We start from the raw sequence: 19,356 nt of genomic DNA on the forward strand, positions 1-19,356 counted from the left end.
TAAGAATCTTTCAAAATCCTACTCACCTCCTTGCTCATCGCCGGCGCCAGGACATTGATTTCGATGGCTTTGTTCGAGATCGGCACCTGATTGTACAGGATCATGATCTTGTGTGGGGCGACGCGCGTCGGATGGTACACGATCTCCCACACGCCCCCATTGGCCGTGCCGCGGATCGAATGCGGTACCTCCAGCCCACCGCACCGTACCATCGACGTGAGCGTACCCTGTCCCGCCTCGTTCGTCGACACCACGAGCGACGCCGGCTTGTGGCAGTACGCCTCGCCGACCTCCACAATCTTCACCATCGACGGGTCGAACACGTTGATCGTGCGGGCCGCAATGAAGTTGCGCGTCTCCTGGTCGATGTACCGCACCACGTACTGGCCAATCTTAGCCGCCCGAAACTCGGCCGCCTTGCGCGACAGCGTGAACGGAACGAGCTTGTTCTCCGGGTCGAATATCTCCACCGTCTGGTCGTCCGCCATCAGATCGATCAGGGTCGTGTTGCCCACCTGCACGTGCTGCGTGTTCTGCTGCACCTCGCACCGGAACGGGCTGCCCTCGACCGGCAGATCGTTGAACGTGATGTTGACAAAGTGCGGCTCGCAGCTCTGCGGTATGAACGTGACGTCGTACAGCCCGCGGGCGCACGCCGTCACCTCCGCCTTCACCGTGCTGGTTGCGGTGGACACGACAAGCTCCAGCGTTCCCTCACCGGCACCGGCCGCATCGACGCTAAACGTCAGCGGCACCCCGAGCGAAGCCATCGTGCTGCGCGGATCCAGTCCACTGATCGATACGCGCGACACATCGAACACGTTGCACGAGAACGGCGATCCGTTGATGTGCTGATCGTTCGCGGTGACGCTAATCAGATGACGCCCGACGGACGTCGGCACGAACGCGACCAGATGCACCTCGTCGCGGAAGCTGACGCGCGACGTGACGGTGTCGCCGGACGGGGCCGTTATCAGCACCTGCGGATCGATCCCATCGAAGCCCTCCAGCTCGAACACGCTCTCCGCCTTGACCGGTGCCTGCCGCAGACACTCGCCGGTCGCGATCGCTTTCGAGAGGGAAACGGGCGCATGCGTGACGTGGCAGGCGAACGGTGACCCCGGCACCGGGTAGCCATTGAACCGCACCGACAGCGAATGGGTGGCCGCTTCCGTCGGCTTAAAGTTCACCTTGAACCGTGCGTTTCCCTCGGACTGGACAAAGTTGGGCACGTTCTTGCCGCCCACCGCAACGATGATCTCCAGATTGCCCGCCCCGGCCTGGCTCGCGTTGATGCCGAAGCTGACACTCTTGCCGACGACACCGGGCCGTATGTCCGTGACGACCACCTTCTCGGCGGAGTACGCTTTCAGCAGGAAGGGGCTGCCCTCGACGTGACCGCTGCCCGGCAGCCGTACCTCGACCGAGTGGTCACCGACCTCGACCGGTTCGAACTTGACCCGATAGCCGGACGATGGGGAGGCCGCCGGGACAATGTCGGCCCGGACGGGACGACGGGCAGGGCCGAGCACTTCCACCACGGGCGCAATGTCGGACTCGACGACAAAGTCAAACGTATGGCCGACGCTTACCTTGTCGGTCAGATCGCTGCTCACGATGCGGGCGGCTGGCGATACCTGAAAATAGGGGGGAAAGGTGTTAGAAATGGAGAAATGGGGAGCTTGCGCGATAGTATACTACTGCTCCGCGACATTTTGGACAGCTGGCAACATTTTGTTTTGGTTGTAAGATGACATTTATGACACAACACCAAGTCAGTGGTCGGCAAGCTTTGTGATCAAGAGGGCAAAAATACATCAAAATCCTTATCCTTAGAGGTCGACGCAAAGAACAACATTGATAAAACAACCATTAGAATGCATGAAACTGTATTTTGTATTTGTATCCAAAAAGGGAAAAAGAGCCCTCATTTAGGCAGTAAAGAAACACACCCAATTCGCCAATTCTACGTTGCCGACCACTGCCAGAAGCAGATCTTAGTAACCATTGGATCTTGTGACAGTATAGTTGGTGCAGAATTGTTCAATAATTATTTCCCTGGTGAACCTTTCCGTTTAACGTCACAAAAAAAAAACAAACTCTTGAACATACTTTCCCCCGGTGCAGGAACCGTATCCGACAGCACCGTCTCGACCAGCAACAGCTTCGTCTAACGCCCGCACGACACATCGCACACAGCAACAACGGTGGCCACCGGATCAATTGCAACTGCCAGCGTGGAAGCCCCCAAAGAGTGGCTGGGCCCCCGGCACTCAGGTGAATTACTTGCAACGACACACTTTCCCACCCTTCCCTATCGTAATCGATCGTTGTGTCAATTAAAACCTCCCCGATTATTTTAGGCCACACGCCAATGCTTTTCTTCCGGTCGGACAGAAGGCGCGAGGGGGTGGGGGAAGGAGATTGGGAGTGGCCTTACCTTACAGGTGAACGGACTGCCCGGCACGTCCTGCCCGTTGAACCGCAGCTCGACCGTGTGGTTCTGTGCCTCGCGGGGCGTGAAGCTGATCGCGTAAGTGTGTTGACCCTGCGCCTGGGCGGACGTTGGTACGCGGCCGCCATTGACCGTCACCTCCAGATTGCCCGGTCCGGCCTGGGATGTTTCGACTGCGGGGATGCGGGAAGAAGCAATAATAAGGGGTAAGTGCATGCTTTCTTAGCTTTTCTCTTTACACGGTTCAAAGGGTTTGGTACCTACCCAAGAATACGACCGGCTTCCCGACGGTTCCATTGTTAACGTTCTTTACCTTGATCGCGGTAACGTCGTAGACCTGTTGTGGCATGATGGATGCGTGTTCGCGTAGGCCCCCGCCGTTCGCCCGGGCAGATGGAATAGCAATGGAAAGCGGGTGTTAGTATGAGCGCTTGGGTTTTGGCCACGGGCGGGACAGACTTTCAACCTGTCGGCTGTCCCTACCCTTCTTTCTACGGGCCGTGACGTGATCGGAATGATTAAATGGGAGGGCGGGTGGGCGAACTGGTTAGAGACTGGAGAGGTGTGAGTGTACTGACGCTGATCTAGCGCTTCTTTCTCGCTTCCTCACCAGGGGTAAAAGCAACTTCCATGTGTGGTTGTGTGTGTGAGGTCTTTCCTATGGCCTAACACTAGAGCTATTGTTGTTGTTGTTGTTTTTGTTGTTGCACAAGCGCGAATAAAGTTAATAATTAACGGTAATTATACTCCAAACGCGCACAATGCTTCCTCTAAGGCACAACTCTGATGCGCATTGCCTTACGCAAACTGTGGAGCGTTTGCTCTTGCACACGTGTCTCTGTAAATACATCATTCTAAGGGTTCATGATGAATGTGACCTTCTAGAATCGGAGTTCAACTTCTACGCTCTGGACACGATTAATTGGGAGCGTAGAGTCAGTGTGGGAGTTTTTCGGAGTTCCCAGTATCTCCAAAAAATGTTATCCAAATACATACACCACAAGAACACAAGACGGTGTAGAAAAGGGGAGCAATGTTCTTCTTGCTTTTTTAATTACCCATTCGTCAAGCTACAATGACTATGGACAAAACACACACACATACACATTGGACTACCCTTCAGAGTTGGAGCTTGTGGGTTAGGCCTCATCAAGTGTGGTGGTTTTACAGTTTTAAAGAGTCACTTTTCATTTCTCAAAACGCATTAGAGCGTAAACGGGGAAGGCAGCCATGGAAGAGTTAAAACTGCGCCGTATATCTTGACCATCAAAAGAGTTGGTAGTTTTAGGGCAAGTGTAATAAACTTAGGGGAGAAGACGTGCCTCAAGCTTGAAGTTAAAACGAGCTTTAACCAAACAATTTCACAACAACTCCTCGTAAATGTCTTGTTTGTACATGTTTAGGATGATTTGAGCACATGAAAAGCATGTCCCAGTTTTGCATACCAAACTCCAAACGAACGCTATCTGCTGTCGTGCATCGTATGACACACTCAGCCGACCGGGAAATGATGCATCAATTGGTTCCAACGCTCCGATCATCTATATACTGCTCCGTGCTGTCATTTCTAAATTGCATGATTATATCACTTACACTCCCGGAACACAGAAATGGTTTAGTTTCATTATTAAAGAGTTTTTTTTTGTTTACGCTGCTGTAAGCAGAGGCAGTCATCCGGTAAATGAGATCAGATTAGCGACGACGAGACGTAAGCATTAAAATTGGGGCTTATGAAACCAATATTAGGGTGGTTTGATTGTTGCTTGTGGCCAGCAAACTTATCTTTATGGAAAGAATCTGTTGTTGTTTGGAAAACTTCAATGCTTGGAGTTCCTAGGATCCATTGGAGATCCACGCGTAGAGTGGTTACTTGCCGTAACCACTGAAGCGTAACCACATTCTTCCAGTGATCATTAATTCGCTCCAAAAGCTTATACATTATTAAACAGCTCAGTGTTGGCCCATCCCTCAGCATTCCACACGGGAATAAAACAGCATTCTAAACAGCGATCGCCACACCATACGACTTCACACGATCACACCTAGACTCCCATTCCCATTCTTCGCAAACGACCTTGACGGGGAGATGTAAGACGCTGGCCAATCTCACTTACCTTCGCTGAGTACGGGCTGCCGACGGTCGGCTGTCCCTCGACGGTTACGCTGACCCAATGCTCGCCGACAACGCGCGGTACAAACTCGGCCTTAAACACACCGTCGGCCGTCTGTAAGACCTGCGCCGGTACCGAATGACCGGAGGGGCCTGTAGTGTGAAGCGGGGGGGTGGGAGTGAAGTGTCGGAACGGATTCGCGTTTTGATTTTCGGTACTTTACTTTATGGTTCATTTTATGGTTTTTTTTGTGCGTTTTTAAAAAGGAACCGAGAGTGTATCTACAGGCATGCTGGGGGGAGGGACTAACTCCTTCGTAGGCACACCTAACCCCAGCCATTACAAAACCCAAAGGAGTACGGGAAGCAAAGGGATGTACACCAAGGGAGGTGATTTCTACAAGAGGGACGCTTACAGCAACGAGGGAGTGTACTCACGCCATGCCACGTATATAATGCAAAGGATGCGCGTCAGGATTTATTAGTCAGAAATTTGGTTGGTTTGTTGGTTTGTTTATTTATTATACACCAAGAACCCACGCCGAGAGAAGGTATAAATCAACGAAATACATCAACAGAAATATAACTGTGGTGTGTTGGAGTGTTAGCAACTTGTAAGGTTTGGTGGTTGGTGGATGTGTCGATTGTGAGTAATAAATACGTGTGTTATGTGTGAATGATACAAAAAATCATATTTCTAACATATGTTTTTTTTTTCTTTTCTCCCCACACATTTTTCGTATCCTTTTGTTCTGCTACCGTCACTACTGTTTGTTGGTTAACATGCCTTAATGGTGCTAATGTTAATGGCTTATTGGTTCTTAATATTATTAATATTGCTTATCTTCTAGCTAATCGGTCAATCGGTCTCAACGGGAGTGTTAGAAATCTGTTTTGCATGAGAGAGATGCTTGTTGGATTAATTTGTATTAAAGTTAAAAAAAAAAAAACAAATTACAAAGCGAAGGACGTTGTAATCAAGCGCTCGAAATGAATAGACTTAAATTAAAGAAACAAGCATGGATTCGTACACGTGGTACGGACGAAGATGGCAAATTGTAGCAGGCTGCGCGCTAAAAGGCGCCTTTCTGCAGCGAGCGTGATAAAGACGGACGCGTGAGGGGAGGCATCGCTGGAGATTGTATGGCTACTGCGATGCCATGGCATCGTTCCACCGTCTTGGAAGGGTTTTTAGAACCAAATTTAGTAAAAAAAAGCCACCAAAAGCCTTGCTGGCTACAATAAGCTAACATTATTCACAACATCCAAAAACGGTAACCGGGGGGGAACGATCAATTAAAAAAAAAGACAGGAGAAATTAAATCAATCAATCAATCAAAGTGTTTCTAGTACAAAAGTCTACGGCGCCCTGGAATGTACATGTAAAACAGAAGAAAACGGGGAAAGACCTCCGGTCAGATTAAAACGATTCATTTACAGTGCTAGAACGGGTTAAAAAATGGGTTGTTGTTTGTTTCTTCTTTGCAATGATTGTGGTTGGTATGAAAAAATTCGATCCTTTTGAGTTTGAGCCAAAACGGGTAATTGGAAATGATGCGCTTCTTTCTGTTTTTTTTTTTTGTTGCCAGGACTGATTTGAGAATCTGAATCTCAACCACAATCATGTCTTTTTTTTTTGGGTTATGTTACACATTTAAAGAAATAATTCCCTTTTTCTTCTCTCGTACGCTTTTCACAAATTGCTATTTAAAGGTTTTCCTTTGGCTGTGGACCATTTCCTAATCACTTGTACCGTGATCGAAACCTTTCGCTTCTCCTTTCTCCCCTGCAGCATTCCAATGCACTGTGCACGCGATTTAGCTTGATATATGCCTATCTCTCTAAATGGGTGAAGTGCTGGCCCGGAATGGTAGTCGATTGAGAGCTTTTGCTTTAGTTTTGTAACTCCAAAATGCCCAAATGTGTGTGAATTTTGCAAAAAAAAAATGGAAGTAATTTTAATAACAACAAAAAACACATAAAACAAGAAAGATAGAAAGGTGTGTGTGGATCTAATATCGCACGCTAGTTGCATTAAGGATCTAGCACCCAAATCAGAAGTGAGAGAACAGATGAGGGTAAAGTGTGACGTATGGAAAAAAGGCGAAATTTTGGGAACGCGAACTATCGGAGAAAAAAGGGGTGATCTAGCAAGAAGATCGCGCTAATGATACTGGCTACGGAGTACGGTGTACTAACAAAAACGCGCTATTTAAAAGGAATATTCAGATAGAGGAAGAGAGAGAGAGAGAGAGAAAAGGATTGTGTGTTTGTGTGTGTGGTACAGTGTGACAGACGTCAGACTACAAACAATTCTTAGCGTGCTAATAACAGTACGGTAGTAATAAGTATTCTGCGCAAAGATCGCAAATTGATGAACCCCAAAAGAACGGAATAGTGATTGAGAATATTTCTTACACAAATACACAAAACAACACACATACACACACACACACGCAGGATAACAAAGTTACACAAACACTACGCTAGTATCTACGGTTCCGGGGACGACCGGTGGCCACCACCTACCTTCGACGTTCACTTCGATGTCCTCCAGGCGGCCTCCGGCGTGGTTGATGACCAGCGAGTTGGGCATGTGGAGCGGGCCGGGCCCGCCGAGCGACACCTGCGGCCCGGTCGTGCCGCCGTTGATGATGACGGTGATCGGGCAGCCGGGGACAAGCATTTTGTTGAACGACACGTTGATGATGTGCTCGCACGGTTCGGCCGGCACGAACGAGACGGCGAATCTGCAAGCGGAAAAACGAGATCGGATGAGTTTCGTTAAGATCTTGGATAACTTTGGAGCGTCAGCAGTAGCAGCAACACTTACTTGGCATTTCCCTGCGGATGCACCTGCGTGGGAATGTTGTGGCCCTTGGCCGAGATCGTTATCTCGAGGTTGCCTTCGCCCGCGTCGCCCGCATCGACGGTGAACTGTACCGGCCGGCCGACCGTACCCTTGGACACGGACCCGACCGCCACCTTGGTGGCGTCGTACGATTTCGCCACGAACGGTGTGCCCTGCACCGGATAGCCATTGTACTCGACGTTGATCGTGTGCGCGCCGACATGGTTCGGCGTAAATTCGGCCGTAAACCCGGCATGGATGTCGCCGGTTACGCGCACCGGCAGCTCACCCTGCGGTCCGCGCACACTGACGGCCAGCTCGGCCGCACCACCACCGCTGACGGTGATGTGAAACGAGGCCGGCCGGTTGACCGGGATCAGCTCCAGATTGGTGAGGTTCAGCAGAACGCGGCTCGTATCGGCGACCGAGCACACGAACGGGCAGCCGATAACCGTTTCACCGTTAAACTTGATATCGATCAGATGGGGTTTGGCTTGCTCGGGCGTGAACGACACCAAACAACGGCCACCGCCCACCACCTGCACATGGTTTGGCACTTCGCCTTCGTTGATCGAAATTTCCAGCTGTCCTTCGCCGGCTGCGCTCGCGTCGACGCGGAACTGGCACGGCTGCCCAACGACACCGCCGTTCACGTCCGTCACCTGGATCAGGCTCGAGTCGTACACCTTGGCGATGAGCGGACCGCCCACGAGGGTGGTACCCCCGATCGATGCTTCGATAATGTGCGTGCCGACCTCCGACGGGACGAACTCGATCCGGAGCGAACCGTTGGCCGACTCGTGCGTCACCCGGGCGGACACTTTGGTCTTGCTCGGGGAGAGCACGGTGGCGACGCAGTCGCTGCCACGGATCGAGGCGCCCGGGGGCGGCAGCACCTCAAAAACCGCCGGCAGGTTCGCCGGCACTAGCCGCGTGGACTCACCGAGAGCCGTGAGCCCTGGTGACGACATGATGTTGATATTCCAAGGTGAGCCTGTGGGGGAGAAGAAGAGAGGGCAGGTTAGTTGAGGTGTCAGAACATCGTTGACAAAAATAAAAGAATTAGGATAGCTAAAAGACATCGATACTTCTAAATTGTTCCAAGGTGCATTAAATATTACTGATTTGACGAATCTTCAGTTCAGAATATCGGTGAGAGCTTCATAGAAGATCCTGAGTAACCATTTCTAATCAGCAAATCAATTTCTAGTTGGCTTGAGATGAGACCAGGAAAATGCTAGATCCTGTCATACCGAGGAATAGGACAGCTTCTTTTCAAATGACACTTTCATTGAAGTGAATCATGGATCTTTGATGCATTCTAACGACTTAACATCGAATTCCTATTGATTGTAAACAACACTCTGCTGGAGCTTCTGTAGTTCTTCTGAATATTCCAACTATATCCAATATCCACTCCAATATCTAGACAAGTAAGTAATGATAGCATCTACAACGACTTCCGTTTACATATTCCATATACCGTCCGTCATCTACAAATGACTTCCGTCGCTTGTTCCATCATGTCGATCTACATCTCGACCAAAAGTCTCTCAGAAATTAAAAAGATCATCTTTAAATTACACTCTGATATGGTTGAATCCATCCGAGGATCAGTCCACGGTTGTTCATTTATCAAAATACCACGAGGAAATCAATTTTGTTTTAAAATCTCATCTCGATCTCCTTCGCCTATCCCGCTTGTCAATGTGGGAGATCTTGACAGAAAAGTAGCCACTTTTGTCGGTCAATGTGTTGTCTTTTAAAAGCTCCAAAGCAGTTTGAGGTGCACGTCCTCTACATCTGTACATACGTACACAAAAGAGAGTGGTGCCACTGGAACACGAAACAATGTGAACGATGTCATTTGCTGGACATCAATATGAACAACAACACATGTTTGACAACGAAAGCGGCAATGGTGGACAGTTGGTCCCCGGTGTTGGAGCAGTAAAGTTTGCGTCTTATCGATTTGCGTACGATCACCGCATGAAAAGTAGCCCAATAGTTGCGCATACAGCGCAACCAAAAATGCACTCCCCCAAGGGGAAGCGAACCCGGAAAGATAGATGCGCCCGATGGAGGGCAAAATGCAGCAAACAGTAATTTATTTGCGCTCCCCCGTACGTGTCCCCTCCCCGTGCGGTTTTGAATGTTGCGCAGTGGGACGCGTTCCGATTACCAAATAAGATTAATAATGAAGGCAAGAGGGGTGGTGTAGCTGTACTCAATTGGGGGATTGCAGTTGAGAAGAAGTAGAAGAAGAAGGCAAGAAGATAACAAAAACACACACACACACACACACACACACACACTTGGGAGGGACTGTGCCAAGCGTTTTTTTGCTCTTAATTGCAGACAGAAATCAGGTTACGCGAGTGTGGCGTGGCGTGCGTCGCGTGTGAAATGATCGCGTTTCCGCGCACGAACCGATCAGCACACATCAAAACACATACACACATAGATAGAGGCGTTTGGTGGTGCTGCGGGAAAATCGAGCCATCCCGTCTGTACGACCGGAGATTATCTCTTCTTGGGTAGGCGCTTGTGCCGTGTTTTTCCCTCACGCCGTTGTTTGGGAGGCAAGGCGTGAAAGCTCTCGTAACACACATTTGGAGTGAGATGAGCTGGAAAATGAGGGTTTTCCCTCGGAGTTTAGTTTCTCCCGTCAATTTATTGCATGTTGGATTGGGCATGAAGGCAAATTCTTGACCACAGAGCTTTGGTACATCAGCAAAACCATCAACACGTTTGGGAGTTGGATCAAACTAAAGTGGCAGCTTGCTTTATAAATATTAATTATCTATCCATCAGCGTGCTGTTGTGGCTGACGATGAAGTTCGTGTACGCGTATGGTGTTGTGTTATACAAGCAGGTAAAACATGACCGCTGCAGTTATTCAACGCGCGATCGTACATGAAGGAATTCCGTCGTCTCAAAAGTTGGACAACGTGGCAACAGCAAAACACGGAAACTCACCCCCACGATATCCCTCCGTCTGTTTCGTTCAGGAGTGTGTGTGTGTGAGGCAAGTAGTCTTTCCGGTTTTTTGGGGGGAGAGCATAAAACATAGCATTGGCAGGCATATTTCGGTATTTATCTCCGCGCACGGACACGGACACGGACTCGGCGGGCACTCTCGCTTTCTGTACGGCGATCGGCAAAGTGTGGCATTCCATCTTGGGACAAAAAAGCTGGAGAGATTGTGTCGTTTTTTTCTTCTTCTTCTCTCCATTCCATCATTGATTGATCTGTCCCACAGACTGTCCAGTTCGTGTGGTATTAATGCACACACGCGCACACCACCATCTTGCTCCACTGCCAGCCAACCCTTGAAGTGAGGAAGAAAAGAGAAACTGTGTCTCTCGGACCAACACGCCGCTCGAGGTGAAAGTGCCCACTACTGCGAGCAGGGAAAATCGATTCGTTTCCAATCAGGCTCGCCCGTTAGGTTGGCTTGAGTTGCCCACTTTTGGCTACCGGCTACTACTACCGGTATATGGCAAAAGCCACAACCCTCCAAAAAGAAGAGGGACCAACAAAAACAACGGCCAGCTCATCCATCTGATCGATTCGACAAACAAAAACACCTCTACCTTCTGCAATCCATCACGATCAATCAGGGCCCGGTGCGTTTTTTTGGGAGGTAATTAACCCACCTCGAAAGGGAACGAAAGCGAACGAGCGAAGATGGTCAGCTCTTCTTTGGCGTTTAAGAGTGTTTGTCTGTTATTACCTTTAATTTTATTTTCATTCCCCTCTCGTCGATCATCCTCAACACATAAACCTTCAACAACCGGGCCGGTCGCTTCCGTTCCGAAAAGTTTGACCGCTTGAAATGAAAATTTCGCTTTCCAACACCGTCCGTTTTCGTTTTCCGTTGTCCACCCACACGGGGTGCGGGTGCGGGAAAACTCTTGAACTCGCACCGAGGTGGAGCGGTATGTGAACGCCACACACACATAGCCCATTTGGTGAAAGTTTTTTCTTCTTATCAATAAACATGAGCATCTCACTCACCAACCGACGTCACTGGTCAGCACAACCACAACCCGGACGGAAGGTCATTCGCGAACAGCGGCGCAATGGCACACCTCATTCTGCCATTGAGGTGGGAAATGCGGTTGGGGTAATGTTTTATGCATATGCAAGCTTCCCAAACAGCGACAGCGAAGCAGAAAGAAAGGAACCTGCTTACCCGGGTTTTAATGGACAGTAAAATGACCTTAAAATGGTGAAGTGGGTCGGTGGTCGGTATGGGTTTGAAAAGTACGAAAAGCTTTGTTTTTTTCACACGTTTTGTTGTTGCGGCCAGCTCTTTTTTCCGTGCGGGATTTAATTCCTAAACACGACACATACTCTAAGCATATGCGCATGTATGTGTGTCATGATTTGTCGTAAGCTACTACTATTTCAAAAGCAATCCTCCACTCGGGTGGAAGATTCTAGAAGAAAACCATCACGAATCACGACCCAACCACGACGGCCACGTTAAGCTCTCCACGTGTAAGTAAAACGTGGCACAGGGGGGCCTGTTTTCATCTCGCTGTTTTGATTTGCATTTTGCTTCCCATTCCTGCGGTGCGTATGTCATCGTCGCCGTCGCCCTCCGCTGCCAACGCTGGGCATGGGATGATGGGTTGGACGTCGCTGTTGCTTCCCGCTAATGTTGGAATGTCGTTTTCGGGGTGGGATTTGTGTGTGGATTTGTCCATTTCTCAGCCAACGGGGCGAGATTGTGTGTACAACACCCTCCACACCCTCCCGGACGATAAAAAAACGAATAACAAAGCAGCAACAACAAGCGAAGCAAGAAGCACGGGATTTCTCCGCTTTCCAGCTCACAAGATGCCGGGGTGAGCTATTTTGGTGAGACGAAAAGGACCGGTTTTTGGTGTGCTGCGGAGTGACCCCTGAGCGTGTGTGTGTGTGTGAGTTTGAAACTATCATCTATCCCACGAGATATACAGGAGAGCGAAAAAGTGCTGCAAACGGAACAATTTCACAACAAAAGACTTGTGCGTGCCAAACAAGCGACGAACCTCGAAAATGAGTGAAAGAAATTGGTTAAATAATTTAATTTAACAAAAAATCGTATCGTTATGCATTGTATGAGTCGAATCATACGTTTCAATTTATTCGGTAAGTTAAATGAAACTAAAAGCCAACCAGCAATTGACACAGTTCATCGACCCAAGCGCCCCAAACGAGCGCCCCCGTGAGCCGGGTGTGGTGAATTAAAATAATTCAAATGCTGCACGCTTCATTTTCGACCATAACCGTAACGCACTGTTATGGCCGTTTGAGTGAATGGAGGGAAGGAAACAATACTCGTGTAAGGGAGTATAAATCAATCATTCAGCCCGAGTGGCGACTAACGCTTGCATAATACGTTAATATGCGAATATTAAGCGTTTTCCTGTTTGGCGAGCCATTGTGCCGAAAATTAGAAAATGGGGAAAAAACACACACACACTTACGTACACCATTTAAACACGCGGGAATAACCACCATCGTCACCTGCTTCGAATCGAATTAAAGCTCGATCCGGGCGACAAACGATCGGTGGTTAAACGAGAGGGCGCGTAAGCAACACGCCCTTGTGACACGGGGTTTGGCTCCCGTGGGGGGTGTTTGGGTGGCTCCTTTCACAGCCGCCGGCACCACATTGACGCAATCCACTCCACTCAACCCTCAAGCTGTGCCCCTGAGACACCGGTGTGTTCCGGTGGCTTTAAATTATTCGCCAACCAGCTGTGGGCAACCTGCAACAAAAGCCAAAACCCTCGAAAAATGTGCGGCATTTTAATGGGAAAGTGAAAAAAAAACAACTGCTGATGCTGCTGCGGTGCCGCTTCCTTCAGCCGGTCCGTTTCTCTTTGTTCACACAGTGCCGTGCAGCACAACTTTCTCGTTTGGAAAATTCGATACCTCGAGAGCCGGGCGCGTACAAGGCGAGAGAAGCGCTCATTTCTTCTGCGCAAACAGCAAACAAACCACAACAAACGAACAAACAAGCAGGCGCACACGGTGTGTGTGTGGTTGTGTGTGTGCAGATCGTCGGAGAAGATCGTTTCACATGCGATGGTCAGCCAAAGAGGCGACTTTCTCCCAATGCAATGGCAGCCAGCCAGGTGCAGTCATGCATTGTCCCAGTGCAGTAGTTTGTGCTGCATACGGCTGGACCACTCTCTCTCTCTCTCTTATTCCACCCTTGACGGGACACACCGAAAAGGGCCACCCTTTTCTGGGCCCGAACCATTAGGCATTGGGACACGGTCGATTGGGTGCCGCCGGAAGCAGTGAAGACGGAGGTACCCCCGTGGCCGTACAAAATTGGCTTTTATTACGTAAATTACCGTACACGCGGCGCACGTTTAATCGCTCGGTAATTAAAATTGCCAGTACGGCACCGGCTGTAAGTCGCGAGGCGGCGTTGGTAATTTGAAATTAAATCATTGAGGCGCAATTTATATGCACGCTTGATATTTCACTGCTCAAAATCGAGTTTGAACTTAAGGAAAGGCAAAACGATCTTCTGTGTAGTGGCATTATATAAACAACGCTTCAACAAACATCACTTGCGCGGGAAAGCGTCTGCAATGCTTCTCCTCTGCACACTCGTCGTGCTCGTGCGGTGCGTCAAGAGATAAGCGCATCGGCAGTGTGAATCGAAATCACACGCACAATTATGGTGCACAATTTAAATGCGCACTCCGCGTTATCGCAACATCGCACTTTGTGTGCATTTATTGATGCTGATCGTTCGTCGATCTTTTGCACTTTTATCCATTCAAACAGTATTATGGATGCTTTCTGTCTCTCTCTCTCTCTCTCTCTCTCTCTCTCTCTCTCTCTCTCTTTCTCTGCCTTCAGACAGTTTAAAAGCAATTGCGAAAGTGCAAACTGGCGTGATGCATCAGCTAAATAAAATCGCTCGATCGTGCTGTCGACGGGAATCGAGCAGTAAACACGCTGTTATGAGTGTGGAGAAAACGATTTGATGTCGATCTTTATCGAGCTAAAACCTTCTCAAATGTTCACTTTACACAGGTATGTGTGTGACGTATTTTGGGGAGCGTGCCAATTAGTGAGATCGAGCACGGCATCGACCTACACTCGTCGTCTTCACCGCGCTTACAAAGAAGAGGGGAAAAAAGCGTCAACTCAGCGTGAAAATATGCACCAAAGCGTTGGTGCGCCCTTTTTCCGCCGGTGTGTGTGTGTCATCAACCTTGAGACACTGGGCTGTGTTTAGTAAACGAGGTAGCTGGTTTGGTTTGCAACTGTAACCTCACCGGCACAGCTTTGCAAATGCATTTTAAAATAAACAGTTTCAAACGGGTTGCTTGCGTTGCAGAAAAGGCGGTCTCGAGGCGATCAAACTGCAAACTTGCAAAGTTTTGGTTGTTGTTTGGAACCTGGAAGAAGAGGTCGATGGATTGCCAGTTCCCTTCTGACGATTGATTCAGAAACGAATGAGTGTGTTTCAATTGCACAATACACCTTTACCTTTTCGCGCTGAATGCACTGGTAAGGAATGGCAGTGGCTCAACCAACGCCATACAACCCACACGAACAAGATCGAAGAGCTAAACGTCATTAAAAAAACCCGAAGAAAAAGCATTTACAACCACACAGGGAAGTACCAGTTTTCCCAGCAATGCCGCTCGTTGCTGTCTCTTTGCTAGGGGACGCATGAATCAGCGCTCGCTTTGCCGTTTAAGGTGCCGCACACCACCACCACCAAGCCGTGTTTTTTGCTCGCCAACTCTCGTCGAACGTTTAACGCAGGGTTGTTGCTTTATAAATACACACACACACACACACTTTAGCCTTCGAAGACAACAACGCCCACCGAGGATGGGGCGGTCGAGGGCGGACGATTAAAGAAAAATGTCTTCCGCTCTTATCATTGTTTGCAGCCGCCGTCGATTCACTCGCCCCGAAGGCTGGCAGAAAATGGAAAACTGGCACCCCCACAACCCCCGCATTGTTGTTGGGCTGTGTCCGTGTCCCAAAGGACAAACGATGCGCGTAGGAAAATGAAACACAAAGTAAAAGAATCGCTGCAAACGGTGGCGTGGGACGGCCATCGCACGAGATGCGAATTATGAGCGTCCGCCGTTTTGATGAATGCAGACAGGATGTTGTACAGCAGTCGTCGTTGGAGTTAAATGCAGTTTCCTGCCCCCCACAGCCGCAATCCGTGTGTGCCGCTTGTGGAAATCTGGCCCGGCTAACCTTGAGGAGCTTTTGTTTGTTGGGGCCGGTCGCTCAAGAAACTCAACCGAAACAAAAAGTGAATGTGGTGCGTTTATGCTTTCGGGTTATGCAAAACCTCCAACAGCATCGAGGTACCAAACGCCCTGGCCTCACGTTTTGGGCTGTCCGTGGTGTGAGAATTGATAGTAAAAAAAAAACGAGGCTAGCATTTTAATTACCACCCGATCGTGCTATTTCTCTAAGAATGTACCGTTCTAATGGTTCTGCACCGCCCCGCCTTTCATTGCTTGTTTCCCGGCACTTCATTCCAAACCACCGGCACAGATTCTGGAAAGGCTGGATGCCGGGATTCTGAGTCGGGCACTGTATTTCATCATCATTAATCTCCAACCGAACGATCGGTCGAAGGAAGTGCATTCCGCGCGGGATAGAAAAAGGTACTCGCACACACAAACACACACACACCATCCATTCGAACGGTATTCATGATGGCGGAAACGTGTAGATATATGTATATGCACCAGGGGGGGTTTGCCCTTAACAGTACCCAAATGGGCTGTGTGTGAGTGGCGTGCGGTGGTGGGTAGGTGGTGCATCGGTGGTGCGTTTTCTGCTTTATCGCTTCGGCTTTCGAGCGGTATTATTGCCCTTCGTGTTGTTTCTTCTTAATCTTCAGGGGGAGGCCTCAACGATCAAGAGAGAATGGGGTAGAGAGAAAAAAGAGCGAAACAGTGCGAGGGAGAGAGAGAGATAACAACAGAGCGCTAGATGCTGCGGAGCATTTGAGAAAAGCGGCTCCGAGAATCTGGGTCAGCTTACAGTCGGTGGGGGGACCGTTCCGCGGGGAGGAAATACGTTGAACTCAGTTGAACAGACAGACAGCAACAGGGGTGGATTAAGAGAACCGAAAGCCGTTGCGATGCTGTGAGTTCTCGTTGTGTATGTGTGTGTAGGTATAATGCATTAATTATACCTTCACAGGGAGTAATTTTCTTGGGTTTTTTTTAAAGGTTTTTTGGTGGAATCTTTCAATCATTTCAAATTATTTCGGGTGCTCACTTGATTGGACGATCAATTTTGGTTCGTAGCAACACAACGGTCTTGTGGTTTATATTGAATAAGAAAAAAACTGCTTTTTTTAGACGGGCCTGCAAAAAAACGGAAGGAAACTTACGCTTCTTTTAATTTTCCTATCGCTAAACGTTGCCCGCTGGTCACGCCACCGCCGGAAGTCTTTGCTGCGTTGTTGTTGCGTTGAAGCTGCTACAAATGCTGCTGTTGCTGACGATCGATGTGAATATGGATTTTGCGGAACAAAACCAACGATGTACAACATAAAACTCAGCATAAACCGACTGCTGAATTGGGTGGTGGAAGTGCAACGTAGACAACAGTAAGCGACAACGCAGAGATAACGCAGGACAGGACAGGCGGAAAACAACCCTCCATACTTAATGCTGGCCCCCTTCTTCGTCGATCTTTCCACTCTGTATCGCGCACTAACAAGCAAACAAACTACTACTACCACCACCACCAGCCAAGCAACCAGCAACCGCGGTGTGTGTGAGTGTGAAACGGAGGAAGGAAGCCTCGGAATTTAGATCCGATTGCGTTATCTTCGTTTGATGCTAATTTTCTTACATTCCACACGCACAGCACAACGCGGTGCGTCGTTGCCTTATTAAAATTAATGCCACCGTCAAAGCAGAACCCTTAAAATTATGCGCGATCAGTAGTGGAAAGAACGAGGAAGAAAGCTAGCGAGGGTTTTTTGGTGAAAGCTTCACAACAAAACAAAGACAAAGGGGGGGGGGGGGGGGGGGCAAAGACTGAAGATAGAACGCATGTTTTGCCGACGATTGAGAATGGAAAAAGGAACGAGAAGATGGGGGGATAGAAAACAAAAACAACGGGAAATGGAGCCCCGTCACAACACAAAAACGACACAACAGAACAGGAACCCGAAGACGAAAGAAGGGAAGAAAAACAGCTCCAACTTTGTCACGTCATCTTGCTGCGCGCGCGGTCTCTTGTGTAGAACACACACTCCCATCACAAGATGGCTTCCCAGCGAGATCGCGAGAGGGTCGGTTGTGTCGGATTCGATCAGTTTCACTCGCGGATGCGGCCGACGGTACCGCTAATGCTTGATTTTGCTTCCATTTTTGCATACTTTTCACACTACTTTTCCACTGATTGTAATTAGTAGCAACGAACAAACAAAAAAAAAAGACGTTCCTTCACGGTTTACAGTCGCGAGATGGAGCCACCGTTTTTGCCCATTTATCTAGGTGTTGGCAGCAAAGGCAGCAGACCGCATTCCCACATGCAAACTTTTTCACAACTTTGCGCCACACACATATCCAGCCGCCTTCGCCGAAGCGGACGAAGACGAAGGCAAAACACCGCGACGAGAGGCTACAAATATTTGCCAATCCGCTTTTTTTAATTTTCTTTTTCGTTTTCCGAGCGCAAGAATATGCTTTTGTTTCGTTTGTTTTTTTTTCTTCTTTCGCTCCCTAAATCCACCCCGTAGTCGGGAAACTTTTCTAATGCCTCTTGGTCGATCACGCACACACTTCGAGGTGCGCGGCAGTGTTGGGTACGGCAGCGAACGAATACACACGAACGCAGGGGCACACATGTATACACAAACACACCTGAGAGATGAATTTCTTCTTCTTGTTGCCCTCTCCGTCACCTTTCGTTTTCCCTCTGCGTCTTGCGCGCGCACACACACACACACACACACACGGGAACAAGATCTTTTTTAACCGAAAAAAAACAGAACTACGCACACGTTTGCTCACTCTAGCGCATGTTTCGCGCCGTGATGATGTGGTGTAGAAGGCCTTTTCTCTTTTGCACTTTAATGCCAGCCTCTTCCCAATGCCCCTCTCACACCCTTGCTGCTGGTACAGCAAGAAACGCGCAGATGAACGACGACGACGACGATCGCACGCACCCTTCGCGGTTAACGTTCGAAAGAAGACTTGCGCGATCGGTCGAGATCGGGCTGCGCTAGAGCTCACCAAACTTGCCTGTTGGTGGCAGCGTACGTGCGTGGGCTTTTTCTCTCCGAGGCGCTCTCACTGTCTCTCTCTCTCTCTCTGTGTGTTATGCGCCCTACACACATACACACGTACAAAGTCTATCTCTCGATGTTGTTGTACGTTGGTATGGGCTTTAGGGAAGGTGCGTTTGGTCTCTCGCATCCGTGGGCTTTAGCCTGGCCCGCGCGGCCTATCGGTCGCACCCCTGGCGCAGGTAGCCAGAGGGTGAAGCTTAAGGAATGCCACCGCAAAAAGTGCCCGCTGTGTGGGAATGTGAACTGTTGTTGCAGGTTTTTCCGCCAAGTTCCATTACTTTAAGTGATAAACCTTTACCAACACTAGTGGGAATGCAAATACTCTAACCAACGAGTAGCTGGAAAAAGTGTCAAGATACTTTTTCTAGAAAACGGGAAGCTCGTTAAATTCATCCAGAGTAATTAGCTGTTTTGCCGTTTACTTTTGCATTTTTACAGTTTCAAAACATTTTATTTCGTTACAGTTACGTTCAGTTACTTTTAAATTGGTACTTGTAACTAGTTACACGTTCTTATTGGTTATTTTAACGCTCTTCAATCTCACTCTCCCCTGGAGCTACTTGTAGCCAGTTATAATTTTGTTTACTATTTTAATTTTACTATTATATTGCATGTCTATCCGACAA

General features: G+C 48.9%; 1 protein-coding gene across 5 annotated transcripts in view; it reads right to left on the reverse strand.

Annotated features, from left to right (window-relative positions):
- The window catches only part of LOC120952049 (filamin-C), a 40,350-nt gene that overhangs the window by 3,033 nt on the left and 17,961 nt on the right, over window positions 1-19,356 (reverse strand). Inside the window, exons 1-8 of one of the 5 annotated variants that reach the window (XM_040371145.2) lie at window positions 18,441-18,649; window positions 16,817-16,997; window positions 7,399-8,410; window positions 7,095-7,315; window positions 4,570-4,718; window positions 2,720-2,792; window positions 2,441-2,628; window positions 27-1,637 (exon numbers count right to left, since the gene is read on the reverse strand). In XM_040371145.2, coding sequence (XP_040227079.2) covers window positions 27-1,637; window positions 2,441-2,628; window positions 2,720-2,792; window positions 4,570-4,718; window positions 7,095-7,315; window positions 7,399-8,387 — 3,231 coding nt within the window. In that variant the 5' untranslated portion in view covers window positions 8,388-8,410; window positions 16,817-16,997; window positions 18,441-18,649. Of the gene's footprint in view, window positions 1-26; window positions 1,638-2,440; window positions 2,629-2,719; window positions 2,793-4,569; window positions 4,719-5,041; window positions 5,935-7,094; window positions 7,316-7,398; window positions 8,411-16,816; window positions 17,082-18,302; window positions 18,325-18,440; window positions 18,650-19,356 lie in introns of those variants that run through there. The other 4 variants (XM_040371143.2, XM_040371146.2, XM_040371142.2 and 1 more) reach the window with 4 other exon arrangements.

Source organism: Anopheles coluzzii, chromosome 2, assembly GCF_943734685.1.
Source record: "Anopheles coluzzii chromosome 2, AcolN3, whole genome shotgun sequence".
Lineage (NCBI taxonomy): Eukaryota > Metazoa > Arthropoda > Insecta > Diptera > Culicidae > Anopheles > Anopheles coluzzii.